The sequence below is a fragment of the Pristiophorus japonicus genome, chromosome 1 (assembly GCF_044704955.1).
Source record: "Pristiophorus japonicus isolate sPriJap1 chromosome 1, sPriJap1.hap1, whole genome shotgun sequence".
NCBI classification, from domain to species: Eukaryota; Metazoa; Chordata; class Chondrichthyes; family Pristiophoridae; genus Pristiophorus; species Pristiophorus japonicus.
The window spans coordinates 225347305-225363960 of NC_091977.1; the positions used below are offsets into that span (position 1 = coordinate 225347305).

At 43.0% G+C, this 16656-nt stretch overlaps 1 protein-coding gene across 3 annotated transcripts in view; it reads left to right on the forward strand.

Moving 5' to 3' along the window:
• Positions 1-1779: 1779 nt before the first annotated feature.
• prrc1 (proline-rich coiled-coil 1) overlaps positions 1780-16656 on the forward strand; it is a 38826-nt gene continuing 23949 nt past the window's right edge. The window contains exons 1-3 of one of the 3 annotated variants that reach the window (XM_070887099.1): positions 1780-1863; positions 13897-14009; positions 15556-15936. In XM_070887099.1, the coding sequence (XP_070743200.1) occupies positions 13919-14009; positions 15556-15936 (472 nt within the window). In that variant the 5' untranslated portion in view covers positions 1780-1863; positions 13897-13918. Of the gene's footprint in view, positions 1864-9487; positions 9512-13896; positions 14010-15555; positions 15937-16656 lie in introns of those variants that run through there. The other 2 variants (XM_070887118.1, XM_070887108.1) reach the window with 2 other exon arrangements.

The window sequence follows — 16656 nt, forward strand, 5'->3', positions numbered from 1 at the left end:
GACTCAAACCACCAGCCATTATCTCTTGTAGAGACCTCATCCATTTGATGCAAACAGATAAACTGACTAGGAAATTGAACAATCCTGACACAATGCAAGACAGGTAATAGCTCATTACCTCATTCTCATGGAGTAATGGCCGGCTGGCCAACTAATAACCCTGACAAAAGGAAATATCTGGAAACCATGTCAGGACAAGGATGTAGTAATTAACTCTTTATCTGTATTCACTGACTACGAGACAGAGCCAATACACAGGGAGAGGCCATAACTTGGGTTTTACTGTATAAATATCTCGTGAAGCTGTACCATTTGGGAGGTGTTCACTTAGCCATTGACTGAGTGTAACCTGCCCCTTGCTAGCAAGTAAATTAAAGAAACTTCTGCCGGAGCTGTAAGTGTCGGAGTCATTCTTTTCGGAGGTCGAGATTTCAACAGGCCCCAGATTTCACAGTCTATATCAATGATTTAGATGAGGGGATCAAATGTAATATATCCAAGTTAGCTGCTGATACAAAGTAAATGGGAATGTAAGTTGTGAGGAGGATGCAGATGCTTCAAGGGGATATAGACAGGCTAAGTGAGTGGGCAAGAACATGGCAAATGGAATATAATGTGGAGAAATGTGAAGTTATCCACTTTGGTAGGAAAAATAGAAAAGCAGAGTATTTTTTAAATGGTGAGAGATTTTGGAAATGTTGGACTTAGATGTTCTTGTAAATGAATCGCTGAAAGTTAACATGTCGGTACAGCAAGCAATTAAGAAAGCAAATAGTATGTTGGCCTTTATTACAAGAGGATTTGAGTATAAGAGTAAAGACATCCTACTGCAGTTATATAGGGCCCTGGTAAGACTGCATCTGGAGTATTGTGTACAGTTTTGGTCTCCTTACCTAAGGAAGGATATACTTGCCATTGAGGGAGTGCAACGAAGGTTCACCAGACTGATTCCTGGGATGAGGGATTGTCCTATGAGGAGGGATTGAGTAGACTAGGCCTATATTTTCTCGAGTTTAGAAGAATAAGAGGTGATCTCATTGAAACATACAAAATTCTTACAGGTCTTGACAGGGTAGGTGCAAGGAGGATGTTTCCTCTTGCTGAGCAGTCTAGAACCTGGGGTCACAGACTCAGAATAAGGGGTCAACCATTTAGGACTGAGATGAGAAACTTCTTCACTCAGAAGGTGGTGAATCTTTGGAATTCTGTACCCAAGAGGGCTGTGGAGGCTCAGTTTTTTAGTATAGTCAAGACAGGGATTGATAGATTTTTGGATATTAAGGGAATCAAGGGATATGGGGATAGTTTCAGAATGTGGAGTTGAGGTAGAGGATCAGCCATGTTATTGAATGGCGGAGCAGGCTCGAGGGGCCGAATGGGCTACTCCTGCTCCTGTGGGGACGGTGAGGGTGTGGGGCGGGGGGGGGGGGGGGGGGTGGTGGTCTATGGGTGTGCGTGACGGTGTGCGTGTTATATGGGTGTCAGTGAGGATGTGGGGGTCAATGGGGGTCAGTGAGGATGTGGGGGTCTATGGGTGTAAGTGAGGGTGAGGGGGTCTATGGGTGTGAATGAGGGTGGGGAGGTCAATGGGTGTGAGTGAGGAGGATCTATGGGTGTCAGTGAGGGCGTGACCCCTTTAAGATCTTTTGTAAGGACGCGGCAGGTGGAGACCCTATTGCGGTGACGTAAAAGCTTGTGACGTAACTGCTGTTGACGTGGCGGCCGCCGCTTTTGCCGTGATGACACGACGAGTAGCGTCTTTGACGTGATGACGCAGAGGGCGGTGACGTGGCTCTTACCGACGTTGCTGTGGTGACGCGGCCATCTTGTGCAGTCCAGTGGCCGTGCGGCGGAGGTGAGCAGGTGAGAGAGTCGGCTCCTTCTGTTAACCGAGGCCGGGGCGCTCTCGGAGCTGCTGACGAGTTTGCCGGGGTCCCTGGGCGGGGAGAGGTCAGAGGAGCGGGCCTCGGGGCCAGGCTGGGCTGGACGGGTCTTGTTCCCCCGCTGCTCCAGCTCCGGAGACGTGGGGGCGGCCGCGCCGCTCCAGTGCCATCTCGCTCCTCCGGGTCCGGGTGCCTGCAGCTGGACCCCGGCAGCACACTTGCCCCGGCCTGCAGCGGATCCGATTCCGCCAAGGACCGCCCTTCATCCGTAGCACTCCCACTCTCTCTTATCTACAGTCAGAGCGTTGTGGGTTCAAGTCCCACTCCAGAGACTAGAACCCCAAAAATCCAGGCTGACACTCCAGTGCAGTGCTGAGGGAGTGCTGCACGGTCAGAGGTGCCGTCTTTCTGATGAAACGTTAAACTGCGTCCCCATCTGCTCTCAGGTGGAAGTAAAAGATCCCATGTCACTATTTCAACAACAACTTTTATTTGTATAGAGCCTTTAACATCGTGAAACGTCCCAAGGCACTTCACAGGAGTATTATGAGGTTAAAATTTGACATCGAGTTGCATAAGTAGAAATTAGTGCAAGTGACCAAAAACTTGGTCAAAGTAGTATGTTTTGAGGAGCGTCTTGAAGGAGAGAGGTGGAGAGGTTTAGGCAGGGGCCCAGGCAACAGACTGCACGGCCACCAATGGTTGAGCGATTATAACCAGTGGTGCTCATGAGGGCAGAATTCAATGATTTGGGAGGGCAGATATTTTTGGTGGGTGGGTGGGGTTCAGGGGCTGGAGGAGATTACAGAGATGGGGAGGGGCGAGGCCATGGAGGAATTTGAAAATAAGGAAGCTATTATCGGTCAGCGACCACAGGGGTGAGCGGGACTTGGTGCAAGTTAGGACACGGGCAGCCGAGTTTTGGATCACCTCTAGTTTACGTAGAGTAAAATGTGGGAGGTCAGCCAGTAGTGCATTGGAATAGTCAAGTCTAGAGGTAACAAGCATGAATAAGGGCTTCAGCAGTTGAGCTGAGGTAAGGATAGAGATGGGTGATGCGACGGAGGTGAAAATACACGGTCTTAGTTATCCTGTGGATATGTGGTCGGAAGCTCATTTCAGGGTCAAATATGACTCATAGGTTGTGAACAGTCAGGGAGTTACTCCTGGTATTCTGGCCAATATTTATCCCTGAACTGATGATCACTAAAAGCACATCTGGTCATTATCTCAATGCTGTTTATGGGATCTTGCTGTGTGAATATTGGCCGCCATGTTTTCTACATTATAACAGTGACTACACCAAAAGTACTTCATTGGTTGTAAATCACTTTGGGAGGCCCTGAGGTTGTGAAAGGCACTATATAATGCAAGTGTCTCTATCTGCCTATCTAGATCTATCTATCTAACTTTATTTCTGTCTGTCTGATGTGCTTATTTAAATCTTTATTTTTGTGACCACCTGATTCACTAGTCAGAGGTCCACTAAATATTAGTTTGAAGAGGGATTAGATGTCTCCCTAATCTACATTTGATTTGGGCTAACCAAACTGGTAGCAATGCGGTGGAGGAGGATTTCCTGGAGTGTATTAGGGATGGTTTTCTAGACCAATATGTCGAGGAACCAACTAGAGGCTGGCCATCCTAGACTGGGTGATGTGTAATGAGAAAGGACTAATTAGCAATCGTATTGTGCGAGGCCCCTTGGGGAAGTGTCACCATAATACGGTACAATTCTTTATTAAGATGGAGAGTGACAGTGTTAATTCAGAGACTAGGGTCCTGAACTTAAGGAAAGGTAAATTCGATGATATGAGATGTGAATTGGCTAGAATAGATTGCCAAATGATACTTAAAGGGTTGACGGTGGATAGGCAATGGCAAACGTTTAAAGATCACATGGATGAACTTCAACAATTGTACATCCCTGTCTGGAGTAAAAATAAAACGGGGAAGGTGGCTCAACTGTGGCTGACAAGGGAAATTAAGGATAGTGTTAAATCCAAGGAAGAGGCATATAAATTGGCCAGAAAAAGCAGCAAACCTGACGACTGGGAGAAATGTATAATTCATCAGAGGAGGACAAAGGGTTTAAGTAGGAGGGGGAAAATCGAGTATGAGAGGAAGCTTGCTGGGAACATAAAAACTGACTGCAAAAGCTTCTATAGATATGTGAAGAGAAAAAGATTAGTGAAGACAAACGTAGGTCCCTTGCAGTCAGATTCAGGTGAATTTATAATGGGGAAGAAAAATGGCAGACCAGTTGAACAAATACTTTGGTTCTGTCTTAACGAAGGAAGACACAAATAATCTTCTGGAAATACTGGGGGACCGAGGCTCTAGTGAGAAGGAGGAACTGAAGGAACTCCTTATTGGGCGGGAAATTGTGTTAGGGAAATTGATGGGATTGAAGGCCGATAAATCCCTGGGGTCTGATAGTCTGCATCCCAGCATACTTAAGGAAGTGGCCCTAGAAACAGTGGATGAGTTGGTGATCATTTTCCAACAGTCTTATCGACTCTGGATCAGTTCCTATGGACTGGAGGGTAGCTAATGTAACACCAGTTTTTAAGAAAGGAGGGAGCGAGAAAACGGGTAATTATAGACCGGTTAGCCTGACATCAGTAGTGGGGAGAATGTTGGAATTAATTATTAAAGATGAAATAGCAGCGCATTTGGAAAACGGTGACTGGATCGGTCCAAGTCAGCATAGATTTATGAAAGGGAAATCATGCTTGACAAATCTTCTAGAATTTTTTGAGGATGTAACTGGTAGAGTGGACAAGGGAGAACTAGTGGATGTGGTGTGTTTGGACTTTCAAAAGGATTTTGACAAGGTCCCACACAAGAGATTGGTGTGCAGAATTAAAGCACATGGTATTGGGGGTAATGTACTGACGTGGATAGAGAACTGGTTGGCAGACAGGAAACAGAGTTGGGATAAGCGGGTCCTTTTCAGAATGGCAGGCAGTGACTAGTGGGGTGCGGCAGGGCTCAGTGCTGGGAACACAGTTATTTACAATATACATTAATGATTTAGATGAAGGAATTGAGTGTAATATCTCCAAGTTTGCAGATGACACTAAGCTGGGTGGCGGTGTGAGCTGTAAGGAGGACGCTAAGAGGCTGCAAGGTGACTTGGACAGGTTAGGTGAGTGGGCAAACGCATGGCAGATACAGTATAATGCAGATAAATGTGAGGTTATCCACTTTGGTGGCAAAAACACGAAGGCAGAATATTATCTGAATGGTGGCAGATTAGGAAAAGGGGAGGTGCAACGAGACCTGGGTGGTATGGTACATCAGTCATTGAAAGTTGGCATGCAGGTACAGCAGGCAGTGAAGAAGGCAAATGGTATGTTGGCCTTCATAGCTAGGGGATTTGAGTATTGGAGCAGGGAGATCGTACTGCAGTTGTACAGGGCCTTAGTGAGGCCTCACCTGGAATATTGTGTTCAGTTTTGGTCTCCTAATCTGAGGAAGGGCATTGAGGGAGTGCAGCGAAGGTTCACCAGACTGATTCTTGGGATGGCAGGACTGACATATGAGGAAAGGCTGGATCAACTGGGCCTGTATTCACTGGAGTTTAGAAGGATGAGAGGGGATCTCATAGAAACATATAAAATTCTGGACTGGACAGGTTAGATGCAGGAAGAATGTTTCCGATATTGGGGAAGTCCAGAACAGTCTAAGGATAAGGGGTAAGCCATTTAGGACCGAGATGAGGAGAAACTTCTTCACTCAGAGTTGTTAACCTGTGGAATTCTCTACCGCAGAGAGTTGTTGAGGCCAGTTCATTGGATATATTCAAGAGAGAGTTAGATATGGCCCTTTTGGCTAAACGGATCAAGGGGTATGGAGAGAAAGCAGGAAAGAAGTACTGAGGTGAACGATCAGCCATGATATTGAATGGTGGTGCAGGCTCGAAGGGCTGAATGGCCTACTCCTGCACCTATTTTCTATGTTTAACTCCCTAATCGTTGAGACACAGCTGGTCATGTATAGAAGTGCAGATGTGCTTGAGATTTTGAGGGCAATATTGGCAAAGCTGCATTTATTGCCCATTCCTTTTGATCCTGATAAATGCTCCTGTACTACTGTGAGGTGAGGATGGTGCTAGAACACAAGAACATAACAAATTCGGAGCAGGAGTTAGGCCATTTGGCAATTCGAGCCTGCTCCACCATTCAATAAGATCATGGCTGATCTGATCATGGCCTCCGCTCCACTTCTCTGCCCGGTCCCCATAACCCTTTACTCCCTTATTGCTCAAAAATCTGTCAATCCCCACCTTAAATATATTCAATGATCCAACCTCCACAGCTCTCTGGGGCAGAGAATTCCACAGATTTACAACCCTCTGAGGAGAAATTCCTCCTCATCTCAGTTGTACTGCAGCACTTTGCAATTTTTCTCCATTTAAATTATAATTTGCTTTTCTATTTTTTCTGCCAAAGGGGATGACCTCACATTTTCCCACGTTTTACTCCATCTGCCAAATTTTTGCCCACTCACTTAGCCTGTCTATATCTCTTTGCAGATTTTTTGTGTCCTCACAATTTGCTTTCCCACTTATCTTTGTATCATCAGCAAACTTGGCTATATTGCACTCGGTCCCTTCATCCATGTCATTAATATAGATTGTAAATAGTTGAGGCCCCAGCACTGATCCCTGTTGCACCCCACTAGTCACTGTTTGCCAACCGGAAAATTACCCATTTATCCTGACTCTGTTTTCTGTTAGTTAGCCAATCCTCTATCCATGTTAATTACCCCCAACCATGTGAGCTTTTATCTTGTGCTGTAACCTTTTATGTGGCATCTTATGAATGCCTTTGGGAAATCCAAACACAGCACATCCACTGGTTCCCCCTTATCCATCCTGCTCATTACATCCTCAAAGAATTCCAGCAAATTTGTCACATGATTTCCCCTTCATAAAACCATGCTGACTCTGCTTGATTGAATTATGTTTTTCCAAATGTCCCGCTACTGCTTTCTTATAATGGATTCCAGCATTTTCCCAACAACAGATGTTAGGCTAACTGGTCTAGGTAAGGAATGTTCCCTTTAAGCGCTCCAGAGAACCCACACAGCCGGCCTGCTGGCTTTTTAATGCAAAAACCGTGCATGCCCGATATTTTAAAGGGCTGTGCGGCTGCCAAAAATAATTACAGGGAACATTGGCATCTAACCTAGGGACAGTGAAATAGCAGCAGTATACGTCCAGTCAGGAGATGATGGCATTCCCGGGATCTTGTTGCTCCTGGCCGCCTTAGTTGTTTAGAGAGTTGTTACTGAGAGTCTTGTAGCTGATGCGTACTATAGCTACAGTGTGCTGGTAATGGAGGGGATTTATATCGAATCCAGTGGCAGAGCGCAAATAATGCGGACTGCTGTATTCTGGAGCTTGAATGTTTTTGTAAGAACATAAGAAATAGGAGTAGGCCATTAGGCCCCTCGAGCCTGCTCCTCCATTTAATAAGATCATGGCTGATCTGATTTTGCGCTCAGTTCCACTTCCCTGCCTGTTCCCCATAACTTTTCACTCCCTTATTGATCAGAAATCTGTCTATCTCCGCCTTAAATATATTCAATGACCGCGTCTCCACAGCTCTCTGGGGCAGGGAATTTCACAGAATTAGGACTTTGAGAGAAGAAATTTCTCCTCATCTCAGTTCTAAATGAGAGACCCTTTATTCTTAAACTATGCCTCCTAGTTCAGGATTCCCCCACGAGTGGAAACATCCTCTCCGCATCTACCTTGTCGAGCCCCCTCAGTATTTTGTATGTTTCAATAAGATCACCTCTCATTCTTTTAAACTCCAATGAGTATAGACCCAACCTGCTCATCCATTCTTCCTAAGTCAACCCCTTCATCTCCGGAATCAACCTAGCGAACCTTTACTGAACTGCCTCCAATGCAAGTATATTCTTCCTTAAATAAGGAGACCAAACTGTATGCAGTACTCCAGGTGTGGCATCACCAATACCTGTACAGTTATAGCAGGACTTCCCTGCTTTTATACTTCATCCCCCTTGCAACATTTTATTTGCCGCCTTGATTACTTGCTGTACCTGCATACTAACTTTTAGTGTTTCATGCACAAGGACCCCCGGGTCCCTCTGAACTGCAGCATTTTGTAGTTTCCATTTAAATAATTTGTTTTTTTATTTTTCATGCCAAAATGGATAACCTCACACTTTCCCACATTATATTCCATCTGCCAAATGCTTGCCCACTCACTTAACTTGTCTATATCCCTTTGCAGAATTTTTGTCCTCCTCACAACTTGCTTTCCCACCCATGCCAAGGTTGGCATGCAGGTACAGCAGGCGGTTAAGAAAGCAATTGACATGTTGGCCTTCATAGTGAGGGGATTTGAGTACAGGGGCAGGGAGGTGTTACTACAGTTGTACAGGGCCTTGGTGAGGCCACACCTGGAGTATTGTGTACAGTTTTGGCCTCCTAACTTGAGGAAGAACATTCTTGCTATTGAGAGAGTGCAGCGAAGGTTCACCAGACTGATTCCCGGGATGGTGGGACTGACATATCAAGAAAGACTGGATCAACTGAGCTTGTATTCACTGGAATTTAGAAGAATGAGAGGGGATCTCATAGAAATGTTTAAAATTCTGACGGGTTTAGACAGGTTAGATGCAGGAAGAATGTTCCCAATGTTGGGGAAGTCCAGAACCAGGGGTCATAGTCTAAGGATAAGGAGTAAGCCATTTAGGACCAAGATGAGGAGAAACTTCTTCACCCAGAGTGTGGTGAACCTGTGGAATTCTCTACCACAGAAAGTTGTTGAGGCCAATTCACTAAATATATTCAAAAAGGAGTTAAATGTAGTCCTTACAACTAGGGGGATCAAGGGGTATGGCGAGAAAGCAGGAATGGGGTACTGAAGTTGCATGTTCAGCCATGAACTCATTGAATGGCGGTGCAGGCTCGAAGGGCCGAATGGCCTATTCCTGCACCTATTTTCTATGTTTCTATCTTTATATCATCAGCAAACTTGGCTACATTACATTTGGCCCCTTCATCCAAGTCATTAATATAGATTGTAAACAGTTGAGGCCACAGCACCGATCGCTATTGCACCCCATTAGTTACCGTTTGCCAATCGGAAAATTACCCATTTATCCCCACTCTCTGTTTTCTGTTAGCATGGATAACGGATTGACTAATATTACCCCCAACCCTGTTGGCTCTTGTGCAGTAACCTTTTATGTGGCACCTTATTGAATGCCGTTTGGAAATCCAAATACACCACATCCACTGGTTCCCCTTTATTCACCCTGCTTGTTACATCCTCAAAGAACTCCGGCAAATTTGTCAAACATGATTTCCCTTTCATAAAACCATGTTGACTCTGCTTGACTATTATGTTTTTCCAAATGTCCTGCTACTGCTTCCTTAATAATGGACTGCAGCATTTTACCAAAAACAGATGTTGGGCTAACTGGTCTGTAATTTCCTGCTTTCTGTCTTCCATTTTTAAATAGGGGTATTACGTTTGCGGTTATCCAATCTGCTGGGACCTTTCCAGAATCCAGGGAATTTTGGTAGATTACAACCCACGCATCCACTATCTCTGTAGCCACTTCATTTAAGACCCTAGGATGTAAGCCATCAGTCCCATTATTTTACCGAGTACTTTTTCTTTAGTGATTGTGATGGTTTAAATTCCTCCCTCCCTACAGCCCCTGGATTATCTATTATTGGGATGTCTTTACCGTGAATACCGATACAAAATATTTGTTCAAAGTCTCCGCCATTTCCCTGGTCCCCATTATTAATTCCCCAGTCTCATCCTCTTAACGGAGCAACGTTTACTTTAGCTACTCTCTTCCTTTTTTATATATCTGTAGAAGCTTTTACTATCTGTTTTTCTATTTCTTGCTAGTTTACTCTCATACTTTATCTTCCCTCTCTTTATAATTTTTTTTAGTCGTCCTTTGCTGATTATTAAAAATTTCCCAATCCTCTGGCCTCCCACTAATCTTGGCAACTTTGCATGCTCATTTTAAAAATTTGATACCATCCTTTACTTCCTTAGCAAACCACAGATATCTCTGCCTTCATGCCTTTGTAATCGCCTTTATTTAAGATTAGGGCACTGGTTTGAGGTCCAACTTTCTCACCCTCCAACTGAATTTGAAATTCAACCATGTTATGGTCACTCTTTCCTAGAGGATCCTTTACTATGAGATCATTCCTTAATCCTGTCTTATTACACAGTATCAGATCCAAGATAGCCTGCTCCCTGGTTGGTTCCACAACGTACTGTTCAAGGAAACCATCTCTGATGCACTCTATTGATTTGTCCAATCAATATGAAGATTAAAATCACCCATGATTATTGCTGTACCTTTTTTGCAAGCTTCTATTATTTCTTTATATTTCGTCCAACAGTGTAGCTACTGTTAGGAGGCCTATAGACTATGCCCACCAGTGACTTCTTCCCCTTATTGTTTCTTATCTCCACCCAAACTGATTCTACATCTTGATCTTCTGAGCCAATATCATTCCTCACTACTGCACTGATCTCATTCTTCATTAACAAAGCTATCCCACCTCCTTTTCGTTTGTCTATTCTTCCGAATTGTCAAATAACCCTGAATATTCAGTTCCCAGTCTTGGTCACCTTGCAACCACGTCTCTGTAATGACTATCAGATCATGCCCATTTATATCTATTTGTGCCGTCAACTCATCTATCTTATCAATGCTGCGTGCATTCAGATAAAGAGCTTTTAATTTTTTCCTTTTACCATTGTTCCCGGCTTTGACCCCACTTTCTGATAAACACTCTTATTTTTATACATTCTGTCACACTCTGGTTATCATTTCTCCCACCGCTGCCTTGCTCTTTGACTTTTAAATTTCCGCTCACCTGAACCCCCCCACGCACACACTATTTAGTTTAAAACCCTCTCTACAGCCCTATATATTTGATTTACCAGGACACTAGTCCCAGCATGGTTCAAGTGGAGTCCATCCCAACGGAACAGCTCCCTCTTACCCCAGCACTGGTGCCAGTGCCCCATAAATCGAAACCCATTTCTCCCACACCAGTCTTTGAGCCACGTGTTGACCTTTCTGATCTTATTTAGCCTATGCATGTAGCTGTTTGGTAAATATTCCATCATAACCTTATAAAATTCCTTTTCACCTGCCCATAGATATCTTGTGTGTCACTCCTTATTTATATAACATTGGTATTAAGGGTCTGTCCCTCCTGTTTGCATACCCTGTATTTTGACCTGGTTTCCATTATAACCTTGAGTCAAAGCCATTGTCTCCTGTTCTTTAACGTGACTATTCAAATTCGCTTTTTTAAATTGCCAGATTACCAGCGTTTTCCATAGTGTGACTTCGGTTCTTTACTGTACTGTTTTCACTTTGTGGTTTCACAGCATTTCATCTCCTGCAAACAGAACTGTATGTTGGACATAATCTGATTTGTAGTAGTTGTATTGTCCTGGTCTAACAAGGAACCAACATTTGCAGTATGTGAATTCATATAGGCTCATCCTACATTTTCAATTTTGTATACTGGTCCAAACATTTACAGTCTAAAATTGGTCCAGCTGTGCATTATAAAGTGAGCCCAACCGGGGAAGGATGGTCAGTTCCTGGGAATAGAACATGTTTCCATTTGGGCACTGAATGATCATTGAGAATCACTCAACTAGATTACAGTAGAGCCAGTTGCAGAGTGAAGCATCCTCTGCCAAAACCCAAGAAGCACATTTCTGCTACATGAAGGCGAGTATACCAAGCATTCTTAATGGTCTCTGTCCAATTGGTGCCAACTTTGTTCTGCATGCCTGCACTAATGAACGAAGTTGAGATTCATTTTGCATCGGATGCTAGCACCCAACATGGAGACAACTTTCTCCCGATCCTGGGCTGGATTTGAGAAGGACAATGCTTCACTCACGGTGTACTCTCCCAACCGAATAGCCTTTGTATCCAAGCTTTTGTGCATATGTATTGCGTGGGAGGTGAGAAGCACTCTCTAGTCTGATTTGAGTTACAGATTAATGGTGGAGGGCTTTCCCTATTTAGGAATGAGAAATCAGCTTATGCGAGCAGATGTTTCACGAGTAGTTTGAGGCTCCACCTGATTTATCCTCTTGCTCCCCTATCCCCATCCGCCACCCTTCACCTATTAAATAGTTCATGAACATACATTTTCTGTGTTGTACATGAAGAATGGTACTTTGGGCAATTACTTCTGGGCACCTGTGAAGATATACCCCTCTGCTTATCACCACTTTCAGGGTCAGAGGCAGCATGCCTCCTTCACCTCAAACTGAAGGAATGTAAAGTTTTTGACACGTGCCAGGAACTGCTGTATCTCCGACATGTTTTATATCGTTTATATCATGCACTTAACTGCAAACAAATGTAGTTTTGCAGTTGAAATCAAACCACAAGTTGTAATGGGTTATGAGTGGAAACACCTAGTAAATATTTGGCTGGCCACACTGACGAGATAGACTTGCTGAGCCATCATTGACATTCGGTTTCTACACAGTCCATGTTGTCGGAGTCGAGCTGTCAAAGTAACTGTGGTAGACCCAGTATGCGTGAAAGTACATTCTAGCATTGAATTGACTAGGTCCACATTGCAATACTGATCTAAATCCTTTTGCAAATCTTAAACTCCATCCTCTTCTCTGCCCTTGATTTGTGGTTTTCAAATATGATGTGCGTACAAATTTTTTGACATTTGGGTGCAAATAAGGGTCCTTTTAAATTTCTCTTGATACATAATGTCACCAGGTGTGAGCACTGTATAAGCTGGTGACAAAATGGAGTATCACAACTTGTATGGTAAATTCAGCACACAAAAGACTTTGGTGTCTAACAGGTTCCTTGATTTAAGAGTTCATAAGACCATACGGCACACAAAGTGGCTATTCGGCCCATCGTGCCTGTGCTGGCTCTTTGAAAGAACTATTCAATTAGTCCCACTCCCCTGCTCTTTCCCTATAGCCCTGCAGTAGTTTTCCTTTTTAAGTATATATCCAACTCCCTTTTGAAAGTTATTGTTGTCTGCTTCCATCACCCTTTCATGCAGTGAATTCCAGATCATCATAACTCGGAAAAAAAACATTCTCTTCTCTTCTTGTTCTTTGGTTCTTTTCCCAATTACCTTAAATCTGTGTCCTCTGGTTACTGGCCTTCCTGCCAGTGGAAACAGTTTCTTCTTATTTACTCTATCAAAAACCATCATGATTTTGATCTAATGAAGATCTCCTCGCCCTCCTGCCTCAGCCTGCATGCCATGCTGCCTAATATTTGCTGTGATATTTTTGTGCTGATGTCCCATTCAACTGTTTGCATTCCATGGACTGGCAGGTCTTGTTCTCGTCGTGACTCCCTTATTGTTGGATAAATGCGTCAATTCAGTGCAAGGACTGTTTCTGCTGTCCATGCAATCTAATTTGAAGTTGAGAAATGTAACTATAGTATAAATTCAACCTTTTATCGTACACAAATTTATGCTGGATGTCAGCTGTGGCTCAGTGGGTAGCACTCACCTGTCAAAGTCGTGGATTCAAGTTCCACTCCAGAGATTTGAGCACAAAAATCTAGGCTGACTCTCCCAGTGCAGAACTGAGGGAGTCCTGCACTGTTGGAGGTGCTGTTTTTCGGATGAGATGTTAAACCGAGTCCCCATCTGTTCTCTGAGGTGGATGTAAAAGATCCCATGACACTATTTTGAAGAAGAGCAGGTGGGTTCTCCCTGGTGTCCTGGCCAATATTTATTCCTCAGTCAACACCTACAAAAGATTATCACATTGCTGTTTATGGGAGCTTGCTGTGTGCTAAATTGGCTGCTGTGTTTCTTATATTACAGCAGTGACTACACTTCAAAAGTATTTCATTGGTTGTAAAATGCTTTGGTAAGTCCTGAGGTCGTGGAAGGCGCTATATAAATGCAAGTCTTTCTTTCTAGTGGGTAGACAATATCTCGTTTTTCGTTTACTTGCAGGAAATTGTGATTGAAGAAAAAAATGATGGAGGAAAGTGGGATTGAGACAACACCCCCCAGTACCCCACCACCTAGCACTTCCGTGCCTGCAAGCAGTCACCCAGTCTCCACAGGTACTGCTATTTAAAGTTACAAATTGGACTTTTCAGACGTAGAATCTCTGATAGATACAGTGAGTAGATTAGTACTAATAAAATAAACTACCAAGAAGGAAATCTTATACTATCAGACAAATATATTTTGCAGCTTTTCCTGTACATTAAAGATTTTAATTGCCATTTTGGAAAAATTAGATCAATGCGATAAGTTAATTGGATTATAGGGACTTCTGTATAACTGACTAATATATTATATATATATATATATATATATATAATATATATATCTCTTTTCTGGATATGAAGGAGTTCTGAAGAAAACATTTTTTTCAAGTAATTTGCTGTATAAAATGGTTTTCAAGATTGTGAAAGATTCTGTTGGAAAATCAGTAACAAGGGTATCAACATACAGAAGTTGATTCCACTTCTGGGGGATGTCTAAAAGTAGGGGCTGTAAATATAAGATAACCACTAATAAATCTAAGGGAATTCAGGAGAAACTTCTTTACGCAGAGAGTGGTGAGAATGTGAAACTCGCTACCACGGGGAGTAGTGAATAGCATGGATGCATTTAAGGAGAAGCTGGATAAACACATGAGGGAGAATGAAATAGAAGAATATACTGATGAAGTGAGACGAAGAGGGGTGGGAGGAGGCTGTGTGGAGTATAAACACCGACATAGACCAGTTGGGCTGAATGGCCTCTTTCTGTGCTGTACATTCTATGTAATTCTGAATTTAATTAGCTGAAAAATACAACTGAGGAAGTTAGAATATTTTTCTTTGCATTATGGAGTGCTTTGCCCCAAGTTGCTATGGAGGCAGAAACTGCAAAAGCATTTAAAAGCAAATTTAAGTATTTGAAAAGAGAAAATCTAAAAAGGAAAGGGCAGGGTAATGGAATACAGTATATGGCATGGGCGAAGAGTTAGTCAAGATGTAGTGGGCCAATTAACCGACTTCTGCGCTATAATTTCTGTGCCTCTGAAAATTCCTCTGAAGTTATTTGTGTTTTTAATCTAGATATTAAGATGCAATGTGAAATGTTTTATTTAATCCTTTTTAAATATGTACTTAATTTGCAGAAACATGAAATTTAACAAACAAAAGTATTGTATTCCACCATGGAACTCTTTAAAATGGGTTGAATCTTTCAGAAATATTTAAATCTGAAGTGGGATGTGAGCCTAAATTTCCCTTTAATATTAGAGCACATCCATGTAATGTTCCTCTACAGAGAAGCCTAAAATAAATATTGAAGTAAGAACTTTGTCTTTAGAGTGCTCAATTCTTTAGAATGGGATATGTCACAGATGGTTCTATGGATGTAAAGTTGCATTGTACTGAATAGAAATGTGATTTTTATGCGCACCAGTTCTCCAACTTAATTGAAGCACTTTGAGCTCAGGATTACTATGTGTTTTTTTTTCAAATTGCCAGCCATCCAGGTGTGCATAATGTACTGTTAGTGTGGAGCTTAGGAATGAGAACAATGTTACTGATTTATATGCTTTTAAACTTTTCACTTTTTTTGTTTCTCTTTTGGCTTATCTGTTGACAGTTCTACCCAGCCCTTTATCTAATCCCATCACCACCTCCATCTCTGCTTTACCACCCTCAATCTTTTCCACACCTCCTCCTAGACCCCACATGCCTCCTGCGAGGTCTTCTACACCCCTGGCTGTTGGATCTCCTGCTGTCGCTTCCCCTGTTCATCCTGCTGTTGCTCATTCTGGTACTCCAGCCTACAGCAGTCCTGTAAGCTTTCCTCCTTCAGCATCCCCTATGGGCTCTCCTGCTGGTCCTGTCTTTTCTGCACCTCCCACAGGTCCACCCATCACCGGTTTCTCCATGGCTGCAAATTACGACATCACCCGAGGTCACGCCGGGCGAACCCCACAAACCCCACTGATGCCAACCGTTGCTTCATCTGCCGCAGGTGGTAGTTTTATTTTCATGTTCCCTCTCTGTTTATAGACCAGTTTGCATTTTCTTAACTTGAAAATTGTGTGCCAGAGTGTTTAATATTGTCAGCTTTCTGTAACATAAATCTTTAAACACTCGTTGACTAGCAAAGTAAAAATCTTTGAACCAGCATTTTATTTTCTCTGCTGTACCATGTCACTAAAAAAGCTTTAATAGTAATCGTTAGCATGGAAAAGTCTATCAGTATTTTAATAGTTGTTTATGGAAATGGAACAATATTTTGTATTGAAAGTAATCCCTGAGGAGGAAAGAGTAAGGGAGCTTTTTTGCTTTACACTTCTCATTCGCCCTCGTGTCCTGGTTCAATCCCTTGTTTGTGATAACTAGTCTGTGTTTTGTGGTGCCATCCAATCCCTTTGACTCCAGTTTAAAAAGGTACACCCCGGTAGAGCTAGTTTTTGCTATCGTAGTGCTCTTCACAATGGCACAGTCTTGGTTATAGCATGCCTGTGGGTTGACAAAACGCCTTGCTAATCTGGAGTAACAACATTATAAAGAAAGGAGTTTGATTTAAAAATGCTCTTAAATTTTTCTTTGAACAGAGGAGGCTAAGGGGAGACCTGATTGAGGTGTATAAAATTATGAGGGGCCTGGATAGAGTGGATAGGAAGGACCTGTTTCCCTTGGCAGAGGGTCAACAACCAGGGGACATAGATTTAAAGTAATTGGGTGGGAG